This window comes from Carassius auratus, chromosome 5, assembly GCF_003368295.1.
Source record: "Carassius auratus strain Wakin chromosome 5, ASM336829v1, whole genome shotgun sequence".
NCBI classification, from domain to species: Eukaryota; Metazoa; Chordata; class Actinopteri; order Cypriniformes; family Cyprinidae; genus Carassius; species Carassius auratus.
This window is the reverse complement of record NC_039247.1, coordinates 13,178,809-13,195,437: the sequence shown is the minus strand read 5'-3', so window position 1 is coordinate 13,195,437 and position 16,629 is coordinate 13,178,809. Positions and strand designations below refer to the sequence as shown.

The 16,629-nt window shown below is 37.2% G+C and overlaps 1 protein-coding gene across 1 annotated transcript in view; it reads left to right on the top strand.

Moving 5' to 3' along the window:
• The window catches only part of ophn1 (oligophrenin 1), a 33,992-nt gene that overhangs the window by 3,662 nt on the left and 13,701 nt on the right, over positions 1–16,629 (top strand). The window contains exons 2-19 of the mRNA XM_026248888.1: positions 1,927–2,022; positions 2,270–2,331; positions 3,421–3,492; positions 5,543–5,644; positions 5,736–5,846; positions 6,060–6,164; positions 6,934–7,066; positions 8,255–8,355; positions 8,438–8,529; positions 8,826–8,904; positions 9,063–9,096; positions 10,369–10,431; positions 11,328–11,402; positions 11,861–11,945; positions 12,039–12,097; positions 14,495–14,600; positions 15,684–15,843; positions 16,069–16,207. Of these exons, the coding sequence (XP_026104673.1) occupies positions 1,927–2,022; positions 2,270–2,331; positions 3,421–3,492; positions 5,543–5,644; positions 5,736–5,846; positions 6,060–6,164; positions 6,934–7,066; positions 8,255–8,355; positions 8,438–8,529; positions 8,826–8,904; positions 9,063–9,096; positions 10,369–10,431; positions 11,328–11,402; positions 11,861–11,945; positions 12,039–12,097; positions 14,495–14,600; positions 15,684–15,843; positions 16,069–16,207 (1,674 nt within the window). The remainder of the gene's footprint in view (positions 1–1,926; positions 2,023–2,269; positions 2,332–3,420; positions 3,493–5,542; positions 5,645–5,735; positions 5,847–6,059; positions 6,165–6,933; positions 7,067–8,254; positions 8,356–8,437; positions 8,530–8,825; positions 8,905–9,062; positions 9,097–10,368; positions 10,432–11,327; positions 11,403–11,860; positions 11,946–12,038; positions 12,098–14,494; positions 14,601–15,683; positions 15,844–16,068; positions 16,208–16,629) is intronic.

The window sequence follows — 16,629 nt, the reverse complement described above, 5'->3', positions numbered from 1 at the left end:
TAAATATGCTTGCCAATACAGAACGTGAACCAATAATAGCCAAATAATAGCTGTCATTTCAAATCTATTAATGACCAAATAGTTCCACGCAGCACTTTTTGGCACCTCCCATTCAAACACTATGGGGTTCTGTAATCTGTTTCAGCTACACTAACCGGTTCTTCAGCCAGGTCTGGTTATCTTTCACCAGGATGTGGTTCTTGGCTTCAGCTGTGGTGTAGTAATTTATAACTTGCAGTAAAAACAGTGATTCAAATGCTTTGTCATGCATGCAGTCATGCTTTTCAAAAACACCTGTTACATCATTTGTAGTCTAATATTGTGAGAGTATAATAGCTCTCTTTTAAGATCCGTGTGTGCTTGTCAGAGGGCTGAACAGGGCGGGTTTTAGAGAGTGTAGTCCGTCATGCCAGCTCCTCATGCTTTAGACAAACACACTCTTTGTGTCCTTTTCATCAGAGGGGATGTAATGGTTTAAGCCATCTCCTCTTTTAGCACCGCTCACTTCACAGAGGGTGCAGGGCAGGCCTACAGCACAGAGCTCAGGCCGAGAGTTAGAGAGAGAAAGATGGACGAATGGATCACATTGCTATTGATCAGTAGCATAAGGCTGAAATCAAACAGAGTTTCACTTTTCTGGATGTTTTCAGAATATTTACATGAAGAATATTGGAAGATATGGGAATATTTTATTATATTACAGAATTAATTTTGAGTAAATACTGTGCAGTCGTTAAATGAATGACTGATTTGTTAAGGCCTATATTTCTAAGAATAACGTATCAAAATGTATTTGATTTGTTTATGATAGTTGACCTCTAAGCTGTCATTTTCCCACAGCTTTACACGCCCATTTCTTGAGTCTTTCTCAAATCTGAGGTGTGAACAACCAGTGCTAATGGGGTTTCATTTCAAGCCTGGACTAATGATGCTGAAAATCCAGCTTTGCCATCAGTTACATAAATTACATTTTAAAATATATCATAGAACTTTTTTTTATTTGAAATTGTAATAATATTTCACAATATTACTGTTTGTACTGTAGTTCTGATCAAATGATTGAAGTGTTGAGCGTAAGCGGAAAGTTATTTAGTATTTAACTCTTCTCTGGAACCACTGAGATCCCACTACTGGTTTGTTTTCATGGTGTTTTGTCCAATGAACTACACTTTTAATCCTTATAGGCTGACATGGGAGAATGTCCCAGCGATTACAACACTGTCAGATCCTCTTGGATGAATGCATCTGTGGCCTGTTTTCCTGTCTCTGTGTGTGTGTGTGTGTGTGTGTGTTTGTGTTCTGGAACTGAACTTGTGTAGAGAGTTTGAGGCATAATTCCATCCTCACTGAGCTCCACAACATCTGATTTCACTTAGCAATGAAGCTGCTTTTATTGTTTCTCAGAGGTTCAGTAATCAATGGCTTCATATGTTAAGTGGCCAACAACCAAGCAATGTGGTGAAAGGTTGTTTGAGTTTGAATTTCCTGGCCATGGTTGTCTTTCTGTTTTAAGTGAACCTGAGAGTTGATATAAAGAGTGTTTTTGGGGGCTGGGCTGAAGCCAGAGACAGTATAAGGCTGAGGAGCAGGACAACTTGAACACAAATGTCCCAGCTTTCAATTAATAAAGCCAACTGCCTTATTAGTAGAGGCGTTGTTTGATTGGTTCCTCTGGAACATGAATGCATATTAGCTGGGGAGCATGATTTGAGCTACAATAACAAGATTTAAGATACGTTAATTGGCAAAATTTCAGTTAGTTGCCCTGGTATGTGGACGGACCGGGTGGACTGGCTTTAAACCTGCTAGCATGTGCGGCCCATATGTTCAAACAAACAATGTTTTACTATTGATATTATTCCTGTGCAGCAATTTATTCTGACCAAATAACAAAACCTACAAAAACTATTTTGATATCATTTGCAGAGTACTCGCTAGGAGTGCAGAAGTTCTCTCAGACCCTTCAGTCGTTCCAGTTCGATTTCATCGGTGACACTTTGACTGACGATGAGATGAACATTGGTGAGTCAACAGCAGCCCTTTAACCTGTTTGGAGTGGTGCTCAGTGTGTCCGTTTCATTTATGTGAAGTATTTGCTGTTTTATTACCATCATTATTTCATTTCTGTTCTGCTGAGTTTGTATGTGTAAAGAGTGTGTTGGACTGTGCCTGCATGTTTGTATCAATCTCTGGCAGTAGTTTTTGTACAAGCATGCGCATGTGTTTTAATTGTATGTGTTGCTTATATAACCACGTTTTACCTACACAGCGGAGTCATTTCGAGAGTTTGCTGGTTTGCTGCAGGACGTGGAAGAAGGTCGAATGATGCTGGTTGGTGGAGTATATCTTCTCCTGTACCCTTGTAAAACACTGTCAATCATAACCTAAACTCATATAAAAACAGCACCTGAGATTCTCAGATATATCAATCATTAACATTCCTCAAGATTAGCCTTCTTGTGCTGAGTGCCAGTTAAACATGTTTGTGTCCTAACCCTGAAAATTCATTAGAACCCAAGCTTGATTATGCGTCTTATCTGTCCTTACCATGTACAACAGGAAATTCCAGATGCAGATTAGAAAAATGATCTCTTCCTTCCTCTAATGGTCTAGGACACATGCTTAAGTAATCATTTTATGAGAACAATGCCCACTCATAATCAAGTGAAGTGCATGACAGGACTGAAAGAGAAATTTGCTGCTACATACAGTTTGATTTATTCCCAAAAGTTCCACATCTATGAGGGGAAATTCCCAAACAATTGTTCCTTATATAATATAGATCAGGATTAATGAATCCATGGACATGAATGAAGCAAATCAATAATTTTGTGTCCAAAATTTGGATATATATATATATATATATCTTTATATCTTTATTGTCACTTTAATTTAATGTATCCTTTGCTGAATAAATATGAATTTCTTAACAAACAAATAATGACCCCAAACTTTTAAATGGCAATGCAGAAATCAATATTTTCTACATTAATCCCTCTAGATAAACTTACGATGAACTGTGTCACACATCTCATGATGATATGAGTGACGCAGTGGTTTGTGCTGATATGGAAAAACAGCTGAAGCTGAAATTATATTAGCTATGATATAATATATAAACAAATAATTATATATTTATTTATATATTGAAATATAGAAAAATCCAAAATAACTTTTTGGTTGTTAAATTTCTTAATTCATTGGCCAGTGTGACAAAGTTCATTTTGTACCCTGCTATATGCTTTCTACTCCGGGCTCTTAAATTTGTGTCACTCAGACATTTATCTGCTCAATTGTGACAGCACTTGAACTCTGACCTCCATATACTAAACAAAAGCAGGGACAAGACTTTGTTCTACATACTGCAAGAGACTTTTGGATGAAAACAGAGTTGTACTCATCAGTCTTTCTCTCTTGCAGGTCCAGAATGCCTGTGACTTGCTTATCAAACCGTTGGAAAAGTTTAGGAAAGAGCAGATTGGGGTCACAAAAGTGAGTGTTTATTATATACATTTAGACACATTAAGAACACACTCCACATTACCACGTACAGGTGCTTATCAATAAATTAGAATGTTGAGGAAAAGTTCAATTCAGTAATTGTGAAACCCGTGTATTAAATAAATTCAGTGAACACAGACTGAAGTAGTTTATGTCTTTGGTTCTTTTAATTGTGCTGATTTTGGCTCACATTTAACAAAAACCCACCAATTCATCTTAACAAATTAGAATATGGTGGCATGCCAATCAGCTTACTGACTCAAAACACCTGCAAAGGTTTCCTGAGCCTTCAGAATGGTTTCTCAGTTTGGTTCACTCGGCTACACAATCATGGGGAAGACCGCTGATCTGACAGTTGTCCAGAAGACAATCATTGACACCCTTCCCAAAGCATGTTAACAGAAAGTTGAGCGGAACAAAAAAGTGTGGAAGAAAAAGATGCACAACCAACCGATAGAACCGCATCCTTATGACGATTGTCAAGCAAAATCAATTCAAGACTTTGAGTGAACTTCACAAGGAATGGACTGAGGCTGGGGTCAAGGCATCAAGAGCCACCACTCACAGATGTGTCAAGGGATTTGCTGAACCACAGACAACATCAGAGGTGTCTTACCTGGGCTAAGGAGAAGAAGAACTGCCCAGTGGTCCAAAGTCCTCTTTTCAGATGAGAGCAAGTTTTGTATTTCATTTGGAAAGCAAGTTCCTAGAGTCCGGAGGAAGGGTGGAGAAGCTAATAGCATAAGTTGCTTGTAGTCCATTGTTAAGTTTCCACAGTCTGTGATAATTTGGGGTGCAGTGTCATCTGCTGGTGTTGGTCCATTGTGTTTTTTGAAAACCAAAGTCACTGCACCCATTTACCAAGAATTTTTGGAGCACTTCATTCTTCATTCTACTGACCAGCTTTTTGAAGATGCTGATTTCATTTCCAGCAGGATTTGGCACCTGCCCACACTGCCAAAAGCACCAAAAGTTGGTTAAATGACCATGGTGTTGGTGTGCTTGTCTGGCCAGGTATCTATGGGGTATTGTCAAGAGGAAAATGAGAAACAAGAGACCAAATAATGCAGATGAGCTGAAGGCCACTGTCAAAGAAAACAGGGCTTCCACACCACCTCAGCAGTGCCACAAACTGATCACCTCCATGTCACGCCGAATTGAGGCAGTAATTAAAGCAAAATAAGCCCCTACCAAGTATTGAGTACATGTACAATAAATGAACATACATTCAAGGCCAACAACGCACTAAATGTTTTTTATTGGTCTTATGAAGTATTCTAATTTGTTGAGATAGTGAATTGGTGGGTTTTTATTAAATGTCCGCCCAAAATCATCACAATTAAAAGAACCAAAGACTTCAACTACTTCAGTCTGTGTGCATTGAATTTATTTGAAACATGAGTTGAATCACTGAAATAACTGAACTTTTCCTCAATATTCTAATTTATTGAAAAGCATCTGTACTTGTGAGCATAGTCCTCATTTACGTTAAGTCCTACTAACTTCCTCAAAGCAAAGCATTCAACATATCAAAACACACATAGGCTGAGTGATTGAAAGTGCTTTCGTTTGAATGCGATTTAAATTTTAACCATACACACACACACACAACTAGAGTGGAATAATGTGTCAGTAACTGGAGCATCTATGGAAAAACTATTTAGTTTTAGAGAGACCGAGAAAGGATTAAAGAGCTACCATGGTTTTAGAAGGAGAGCAAGACCATTTGTAGGAAAAACGACACATGGAAAGTTTCAGAATTCCAGAGACTATTTACTGGATCAGACTCTTTCCACAGCAGCACACTTCAGTTAACGTTGAAGTATCCATTTCATTTCAGCAGTGTTTCAGTGTGGCTTCTTAAAAATTATTGGTTGTGAGGAACCAGTTATGAGTCTGCAAAAATGGTATGAGAGCAATTTAATTTATAATGTTGTTTTTATTTGATTTATTCATTAGAAATGGGTTTAGCGAACTGGACCACTTCCACTCCAGTTTTCAGTCTTATTTTCTCAGTTTCATTGGTTTGCTAATGTTTCAGGACAGAAGAAAGAAGTTTGAGAAGGAGAGTGAGAAGTATTACTCTCAGTTGGACAAACATATGAACCTGTCCTCAAAGAAAAAAGAAACACAGCTACAAGAGGTACATTTGTAAATACGGTAAATCAAAATGAGAAAAATAATAGTAATGAAAACCCAATAATAATATAATCTTTATTTTTGTGTGTTTCTAGGCTGATGAACTGTTGGATAAGGAGCATCAGGCATTTTATGAGTCGTCTGTTGAATATGTGTACCAGATCCAGCAGGTTCAGGACAGGAAAAAGTTTGATGTTGTGGAGCCTGTGCGTGTGAACTTCCTTTTTCCTTTGGCACACACACACTTGTTTTTATATATGCTTTGTAGTACCAGATGGTTTACTCTGTGTACAAGAAGGTGCATGAAAAAAGAAAAAGAAAAACAATACATGCATTGATTATATTCATGCTGATACAAACAATGAGTTGACCAAAGCATGTTATACTTAAAGGGGTGTGTCCTTGTTTGTGATTGACAGGTATTAGCATTTCTGCACAGCGTCCTAACCCTGAATAATCTCACCGTGGAGATGACACAGGACTTCCTTCCATATAAACAGGAGCTTCAGCTCAGTCTACAGAACGTGAGAGCTTCACCAATCGATAATGAGTCTAACCTTCCATCCATAGAGTCACATGCATTATCAGCAGAATGCAAGTCATTCAATACGCTGCTCTGTTGCTTTGTCCTTCTTTCAGTAACTGTATTCCAGATTATTGCATTCCACGTTTAATAAATGATGAAGCAAATAAACAGTATTCCACCGCTATTTGTTAATATGATTTATACATTAATTAATGCAAGTTTCTGAACTTATTATTTTATATATTTAAACATCCTTTTTAAATTTAGTTAAGTATTTTTTATTCTACTGATTTATAATTAAGTTATGTAAACCACCATTCAAACATTTGTGGTCTGTAAGATTTTTTTAAGTTAGTGTGAGTTTCTTATGCTTACCCAAAGTTGCATTTATTTTCATAATAAAAAAAAAAAAAAAAAAAAAAAAAATATATATATATATATATATATATATATATATATATATATATATATATATATTTAAATTATATGTGTAATGTGTGTGTGTATAAATAAATATATATATATATATATATATATATATATATATATATATATATATATATATATAAACAGTAATATTGTGAAATATTATTTCAATTATAATTATTGTTTTCAATTTCAATATATTTAAAAAAGTAATTTATAAGGAGCAAAAAACACTGGCATATCCATTGTAATGGCTCCTGATCATACGTAGAAATGTAACTGCATGGATGTTTTTTGTTTGTATGTGTGATTGGGTGCCGCTGCTGGTGTTGTTGCTGTAGACCCGGAACCACTTTGAGAGCACCAGAGAGGAGATGGAGGAGCTCATGAAGAGGATGAAGGGGTCGGCACAGATCTGTATTAGACACAGCCAGCAGGCAACTATGGAGGGATACCTTTATGTGCAGGAGAAATGTGAGTGCTCTTTACTTCTGCAGAAATGCATGTGTAGCCCTGTTGTCCTTAACACAGGCAATTATTTCATCTCAACTGACAGCGTGCATAAGTGTGCAGGAAACACAAACACAGTATTATATATAAAAAAAGCTTAGTAGGTAAGTGGACTAGAGGCATGAAGTTCAAATAAGTGTTCACATGAATTCTTCAGTAAAACATGTTAGCTGCTATGTTCAACTATAAAGTTGTCTGATTCCTTTTTTTGAGGCAGAACTATTTGTTTTTTTAGGTGGAGGAATGTGGTTATGCACAATGGGTGTAGATTATAAAATATCAACAAAGTCTTGTTAGTTTTGTGCATGTAGTCACATTGCATCCTTTTCATGTACCTTATTGGTATCCTTTAATGATTTTCGGACATTTTAATAAAATATGAGACCATTCAGAATGATTGTGGTAGTCAACAGCCGGACACAGATGAAGTCCATTGCCCTTTAGTTTAAAATTAAATTTATGCATTTAGCAGATGCTTTTATCCAAAGCAACTTACAGTGCATTCAGGTTATCAAATTTTACCTATCATGTGTTCCCGAGGAATCAAACCCCAAATCTTGCACTTAATATGCGCAGTGTTCCACCAATTGAGCTACAGGAACACAAGTTCACAGAGTTCCTTTAAAAGTCCAACCACTGGGAAATATTTCTTTGTGAAAGAAAGACCATCTAGTAATTAAGTAAAGGTCAGTGTCCACATACAACACAAATCTTAATATATGAGTTATGATAGTAAATGAAAGATTTCATAACACAACTTTCTGACTGGTCAAACCCAAGTTTTTTTTTTTTTTTGTATATTGACATAATGATGCTTAACTGTGTAATTAATTGTTGTCACTGGTTTTCTGGTAGCTGTGCTGGATTTATGTCTCTGTGGTACAACTCTAAAATCTCTATCTTCTCATATGATAAAATAAACCACATCAATATTTTACGACCATTTATTTGGCAAGTAACTAATAAGTGAGATAATTTTCAGTTAGCTAGTCTATATAGCAGAATAAACCCCAGAAAAAGGTTTGTACGAGACCCCTCCATTTCCCCTCTGGGGTCCGTCACCCTATCAGGATTAATCTTTGCGGTACTGACTAGCTGACCCTATCTATAATTCAAATGATATGTATGTAATCAATCTTTTTGTGTCTCCAGGGGCTCTTGGTGTAACCTGGATTAAGCATTACTGTAAATACTTTAAGGACAACAAGCTGTTCATCATGATGCCAGTGGAACAAAAGACAGGAACCAAACAGGTGCAGGATTATTACAGATGCGATCATTACTTTGTGAAGTCTCAGCCCTTTTCTCTTACATTTGTCTCTTTGTTTCTCTTAGACCACAGCTCACCTCACGCTGAAGTCCTGCATACGCCGTAAAACAGACTCCACTGATAAACGCTTCTGTTTTGACATCGAGACAAGTGAAAGGTGAGGCTCCTGTCTGTTATATTCACTCGTTCTCAAGTCACTCGTTCTGTTTGCTCACTCTACCAAGTGCACCTATAACAAAGGTTTTAGCAGGACCAGAGGAGGGCCAGTAAACTGGAAAGTTCCTATTTTTATCGAATCAATTACAAGAATTCTACCATTAAAACAAATTGTGAAGTTGCTCTCCAGTGTGTAGGCAATTGTTTGATACTGCGTATGTTTCACACAACAACAACAAGAGGCTGAATTGATTTTGTTGCAGTGTGTCTTACGTTTTTCGTGTTGTGTCTTCATAGGTGCGGCCCTGTCCTGCTCCAGGCTATTTCTGAAGTCAACAGGAAGCAGTGGATAGAAGCCATGGATGGCAAAGAACCGGTGAGTTCCGCATTATTTCTCCTCAGGCTTCATTAAGAGCCCACACTACTGTCAGTCTCTCTGTGTGTGTGTGTGTGTGTGTGTGTGTGTGTGTGTATGTGTGCGTGTGTGTGTGTGTGTGTGATCATGTTTCTGATCCTTCCTGGTTTCTGTTCCAGATTTATCATTCTCCGATTCAAAAGCAGGCAGAGAGTAAGTGTAACTTCACTTCATCATGGCAATAGTGTATTAGTACAGGTGCTTATTTGTAGCAGAAAACCACTGAAATTTATTCCCTACTTAATTGGAAAGAATAATTAGACCTGCCCAATCCTTCAGGTACACACTTTCCAGAAATCCTCCCTTCACATGTCAAACGTTTCACAGGAAAATAGCATTTCTAAAAAGGGTGGACTGCTCGTCAGGAAGTTTTGTTTTGCATTTTAAAGAAACTAGGAATGTAAAAGATACTCTATGGTTTAAAGGTCAGTGAGAAAAATGTATCAGTTTTCGCGAAAATACTAAGCGTAACAATTGTTTTCAGCATTGATAATAATGCTCAGTTGCTTGGGCATCAAATCAGCATATTCGAATGTTTTCTAAACTGGAGTAGTGATGCTGAGTGAGAAGTATTCTCAAAGACTCCTCTCTGTTCACTACTCTCCCATCTGAAAGACGTCTTCACTGTCGCACCTTCTTTCCCTCAGCTATCAGCCTACTGAACTCTAAATTTAGACGCCGAACACTACATCCCAGATGAACCACCTAATGTGTAAAAGAAATAGCTCCTGTCTTTTTTTTTTTTTTGCAACACTTACAGTGTTTCTTATTATGCCTCCTGATATTTTGCACATTCCCCTTGCACATTTCTACCTCCTAATGTCATTTGCACTGCTATTTTCACTGGCCATACAGAAAAATACACTATTAAAAGATCACTATGTATAATGCACCTTCTGTGTTATACTTGTTCACTTGCACCCTGTTATAATTTCAGTTATTTTCAGGTGAGGTGGTCTCCGTTTCTCTACCTCCTCTCATTACTTGCACTCTGTACAATAATGTGTATGTATATATAAACATACATTGATATTTGTACTTCTGGTTAGATGCTTACTGCATTTCATTGGCTCTGTACTTGTACTCTGCACAATGACAATAATGTTGAATCCAATCTAATCTAAAAACAAGAAAATCTCACCGACACCGAACTTTTGAATGGTACTAGTATAGGTGGGATATCTCGGGACCTTTTTCAGTGATGTATGTTACTTATAAAGAGAAAAGCTGCAGAACACAGGAAACTCCCAAAGTAGACAGAGAGAACGCTGCTTAATAGATTCTGATACTTGCAAGGCTGTGCAATACCATATATAATTATACCATAAACAGTGTACAGTGACCTATTGAGAAATGCATACAGGGATGATGAAGTGGTGTTCATTTGGTGGTGATTTATTTATTTTATTTTTATTTTTTTCTCAGTGGACCTAAATGACATCGGCTTCAAGTTTGTCAGAAAATGCATCAACTTTGTGGAAACAAAAGGTACCATCACACATTATTATTATTACACATATTCATATAACAAGATTGTCACCACACTCTCTGCGGTGTTGATGGCGACCATATGCTTTAATCAGTGAAGAGACAACACGATGGCACTGTTTATCGGATTCATGTCTCAGGTGCAGCCAGCAGAGGGCAGCAGCACACCATTGGTGTTCACACCTGCGGCTACAGCGATGTGAGCCAACTGTAGATAGAAAACATTCTTTTCCAGAATGTTTATACTTCAGAACTGTGGCTAGATAACCAGAAACACACACACACACACACACACTGAAACATGCAGATTTTTGTCAATAATATATCATATAAATTAAAACAAAAAAACAAGTGATATAAATTGATAGCAGACGTGTGTGTATGCCCCCCCCTCACATTTTCTCCACATGGCAAATCATTTGAAACCTGGCTGTAGCATTTCCATGGCTATTATAGTACGGTATTAAAATCGTGAAGAGGCCGTTATGCCCATTGGTATGCATGATTACACCATTGCGTTGACTGCGGGAGCACTGAGCACTAACAGCTCTGTTAGAAGCGATGATGTAGTGTTCACCAGTCTCTGAGTGTGCCGTTCCTCCGATTTCCCAGACCTTTAAGACCAAGCCTATTGTCAGGCACAACATGGTGTATGTTAACAATCAGTAAACTCTGGCAAGCTATTGTTTGGGGTTGCTGCACGTCTAATAACGGTTGAGCGTGAACCCGAAAGTGGGCCAGTTCCACCACTCAATTTCCAGTAGAGCTGTACTTTTCCACTGTGGACACTCCCCCCTTTCTTTCCCCTTCATGGCAGGTTCTCCAGTTTTCTCAGTCTATGAATCATGCTTTCTGTCTTTTTTCAGTTTCTCTCTTCTTCTGTTTCTTTCTGGTAGGGCTCACTCAGGAAGGAGTCTACAGGACTGTGGGCAGCAACATTCAAGTACAGAAACTTCTGAATGCCTTCTTTGGTGAGGAAATGACCAAAAGAACATCTGCTTTACAGTGTGTTTTGTGTGTGTAAATGTGTGTACGAGAGGAAAACATTCAAACGTGCCCTCACACAAACATGCACTCATTGTGTCTCTAAAACTTGTAAACTAGATTTATACACACACTTTTACAACCAGATATACAAACATGCTTTATTTCTTGTTAAGGAGCTTAAAAGGTTTTATGTGGACTATAAATTTATCGTCTCATAATTCTGAGTCAAGCTTATTGCGGCGTGTTTAATATCTGCAGTGAGCTTTGTGAACTTCCTGAGTTTTTTTACACTGAGGAAACCCAAGCAGAGATATACGTCCATGAGAGCGTCCTTGAGCTGTTACAAAATCCCTGACACATATTCAACAACAGAAACAACTATCTGAGGAAGGCCATTTCTCTCCCTCTCTCTCTGTCTTCATCTGTCCTCCTCTCTCTGTAGACCCACAGTGTCCAGCGGATGTAGATTTCAATTCCCCAGACATGGACATTAAGACCATCACTAGTGCTTTGAAATTCTATCTGCGGTAAGCTAAGCACACATGGTTTTATTATTTTCAAAACTTACTTTTTTTTTTTTTTTTTTTTTTAAGTGTACTGTACATTTATATGCTTTCCAGGAGTTTGAGTGAACCGCTGATGACCTACAGCCTGCACGGAGAACTGATCTTAGCAGCAAGTATGACAGCAAACACACACAGACAAACACTTTTCCATCTCTTATGCGGGTCAGTCTTGTTCAACTCAAGCATAGCTCTGAAAGAGGGGAAAAACACAAGTCCAAGTTCACTGTTTGCTCTTTCAATACTACACAATACTATATCCCACATCAGTGATCCTCAACCACAGATAGATATGTACCACAGTCAGTAACTAAACAGGTTCCAGGGAGTCCTTTTGATTATGCTTCGTTATCCCTACACAACAAAAGACTGCGGGTTTGATACATTTGAATGACACTACCATTCTTTATGGTCCGTAATCTATAATGAATACCTTTATTCAGAGAGGATCCCTTAAACTCAAAACGGACAGTATAGACATTTATTTTGTTACAAAAGATTTCTACTTTAAATAATTGCTGTTCTTTTGAACTTTCTATTCTTCAAAGCATCCTTGGAAAAATGTATCATGGTACTCTTTTTTTTTTGGTTTCTGCAAAAAAATCTTAGTAGCACAAATGTTTTCAACATTGAAAATAATAAGAAAATCACAGGAATAAATTACATTTTAAAATATATTTATGTATTTATATATAAAGTTACATTTTAAATGAATTGTGAGCCAAAAGCAAGATATTGCAGTTTTGACGGGTACCCTATTGTTTCTATTTTACAATGAATAAACTGATGAATACATTTAGCCTGGGTAAATTGCATCTTATTTATGCATTCAGACTTGAGTTCTCTGAAAAGCCCTGTCACAGCATCTGAGTGCCCATTGAGTGTCTGTGCTCGCGCTGCTGTAGACAAGCATGCAGCTGGCCGAGTAAAGGGCATTTTCAAGACTTGACATTTACACGGGCATTTAATAAAAGCATCATTAAAAGAAAAATAACCTCTTTCAGTGGTCTCATGTTGACAGATTAATCTTTTGTAATGTTTGACACGTGATGTCATTATCCAAACTGACCTGCACTGCCTTTATAGTACTGGCTTTGCAAAGTCTTTTCAAATATTAAGTCACTCAAGGACGTGTAATTTTACAAAGGCGATAGGTATTATTATCTCTAAAACTCCTTAATCTTGGTCATATGCACAGCTTCAAGTGACTTCTTTAACATGTTGGCAAAACGAATACGATAGTAGAGGGCTGTGTTCAATAAATAGATACATTTAATTACTAATAATATTCACAATTACAAATTCTGAAAAAAGTATATAGTCCATTTAGCATTATTTTAGGCTGTGTATGGTTGCCAGCAATGTAGCATATTAATGCACTTTAGAATGCAACTAATCTGATCAGAAATTAAGAGACAAAAGCTTCCATTTTGAGGCGTTGTGTCTGCATGAGTTGAGTGTGTGTCCAGCTTTGAGTGTTTTCAATGAATTGTGTGGAGAGTGCTGTATTGTAATACTCCCCATAGTAAGATTAAAAGCCATTAAAGCAGATTTGACTATTATAGCTTGTCTGCTTGCTTGCACTCAGATTACACACAACTAAACAAACTCAGTGGGGCAGAGGAAAGGGCTACACCTGCCGAGGGATTAACAGCTCGTGCTGAACACTGCTGAGAGAGGCACTGACGCAGGTTCACACGCACTTAATCTCTCTCTCTCTCTTTAATATCTGCGTTACACTGCATTAATAACTGCATTAGTCTATATACCAATGGCCCAAGCCTCTCTTATTGGCTCTAAAAATACATTTTGGAATTGCAGTGGACGGTTTAGGATGAGGTGCATAAGAAAATAGTTCAACACTCAGAAGATTCCAGGACGGAAACATGACAAATGTAATAAGATAAGCGGTAAATCCGATAAGAGGTAAATCCGGCCCTAGGCTCGCTTTAATGTGCTTTACTCACTTGACCCAAGTGACTTCTCAGTCTGGCGAGTTGTAGAGTTTCTCTAAATTGTTATTCCTCTTTTAATTTTAAAGGGTTTTGTCTGACTCTTCCAAAGATGCTAGAGCATCTCTTAAAAACACAGTTCATAAGTACACGTTTCTGCTCCACTCTTTATAAAGTAGCTTTGTTACGCTTCGCCACAGGCTGTATTTTTAGGTAAAACTGTGTTTATCCCGTAGTTCAAGATAAATGTGTCTGTACTGATCCTTTCAGGATTTTACAAGTTATCTTTGGACGAGTTGAAAGACATTCGGCAAACTGCCGTGAGATGTCTGCAGCACGAACAGAAACGAACACTTCTTCTGGAAACCACTAGCTTGCTAACACAATCAAACAGCTCTATTAGCTTTAACAGCTCTATTAGTCTTACTGTAGACAGAAGTGAACTGCCATGCACTGTCTGCTTTATTCTGGCTTTACAATGCATTCTTTAAAGTGTTTTCCTTGTAATGGGAGTAATGGCAGTTAGATGTGTGTGTGACTTTTCCTGCAATTTTTCCCCAGAGTCGGAGAATCTGGATTATCGGTTAGGGGCGGTTCACTCACTTGTTTACAAACTCCCAGAGCGGAACAGAGAGATGCTGGAACTACTAATCAAACACCTGTTCAGGTAACACACACACACACACACACATTACACATTACACATTACACATGCAGGCATGTGTGAACAGAGGTGATAATGCTGAAACATACACACACACACACACACACACACACACAGAGACTGTGGTTTTTCTAAATGCTACCCAGTCGCTTGGGTGTGTACCTTTATAATTGTATATTCAAACCTGAAAATGAATTACCTGATCTATAGCTCCTTGTCTCATTTTGTTTGTGTGTGTGTTTGTGTGTGTGTAAAATGAAGTATAATCACATAAGTAGCTTGAAATTTATGCTAATTACGGTAGAAAATTAGGATGATATTAATAATGTGTTGGTAAGGTTTTTGAAAATTTTAAGGCTACATTAATTTTATCAAGTGTACAGTGAAAACAGTAATATTGTGGAATATTATTGTTGTGTGAGTTAAAGTAATTTATTCCTGTGATGACAAAGCTGAAATATTAGCAGGCATTTCTCCAGTCATCAGGGCCACATGATCTTTAGAATTTGCTGATTTAGTGAAAGAACTATTCCCAAGATCAATGTTGAAAACATTAGCTTAATATTAATATTTAGCAAAGCAAATACTTATTGCTTAATATTTTTGTGAAATTGAAAGTTTGACAGAACATCATTTCTTTGAAATCATTTGTAATATTATCTTTACTATATCTTTTGATCATTTTAATGCATCCTTGCTGAATGAAAGTATTATTTTATTTTAGAATCATATGTTTTAGAAAGCATGTGCCAGAACATATATGAAATCATCTATATGAAATCAAATACATCTATATGAAATCCTCAATACATCAGAGTAAACTAAACATTACATTTTAGAAGGCATAAACACATTTATATGATTAACGAATGTACAATTCAGTGACAACACCACACTGGCCCAATAAAGACTTCCCAAACCTTTCTCACCCTGACCATGGGCAAGTGGGCTTATTATAATGAGCCATGCTTTAAAATAATTAGCAGACTTATCAGTTGTATCCAAAGTCATACAGAACTTATCACAGGGATAATCCCTGCATCCTATCTCAATTCTCAGTACATTGTCTCTGTATTTTTTTTTTAGTGTTTGCAGCCACAGCAGTGAAAATCTGATGACCATTTCAAATATGGGTGTAATATTTGGCCCCACTCTCATGAGAGCAAAGGAGGAAACTGTAGCGGCCATGCTAGATATTAAGTTCCAGAACATCGTCATGGAGATCCTCATTGAGGGCTACAGCAAGGTCAGACATGCCCCTTTCCAAACAAACAGGGGGACAGTTTATCTCTGTATCTGTTTTTATTCAAGCGAAACATTTAGACAGAAAACGGGTATTTGTGCTCTAAAATATTTCGTAATCAAACCAAAAATGCTGTGATTCATTTTCAGTGGCCTTAACGGTGACATAGACTGATGATGTCTTCTTTTAGGTTGTTTTTGTAATTACTGCTGTCTCTGACGCTCACAGATCTTTAAGGGTCCTCCTGAAGAAACCATACTGCCTCCTGTTCCTCCTCCAAGGGTGACGCCACGGAGACGGCAGCCAATCACAATCTCAAAACGCCCACCCCGTCTCTACCCGGGCCTTCAGCCTCCAGTTTTTGAGCGTAAATAGCCTTCAGAATGATAGCCGTCATCTTCATCATTGTCACCATCATCAATATCTCATCGCCATTTAATGCTTATGTTTTTTATTATATTATTATAAATTATTATACATGTGAATTTATGAATTATACATATAAGAATTAATCTTTAGCATAGATAAAAATTATTTACATTTTTACTTTTATTTAAAAAAAAAGATTACTTAATTTTTCTTTAAATCTATGTAGCTCTGATAAGACATAATATATTATGTTTTTCAGATCTATTTGTATATATTGTTTGTTTTTTAATCTTGTTCATTATTTTTTGTTGATTTTTACATGTTCCTTTTTTGCTTTTACCTTTTCAAAGCAAAGCCTGTTTTTGTGCTGCAAGCTTAAATACAGTACACACCTAAACACTGAAGCAGGCGCGGGCACAT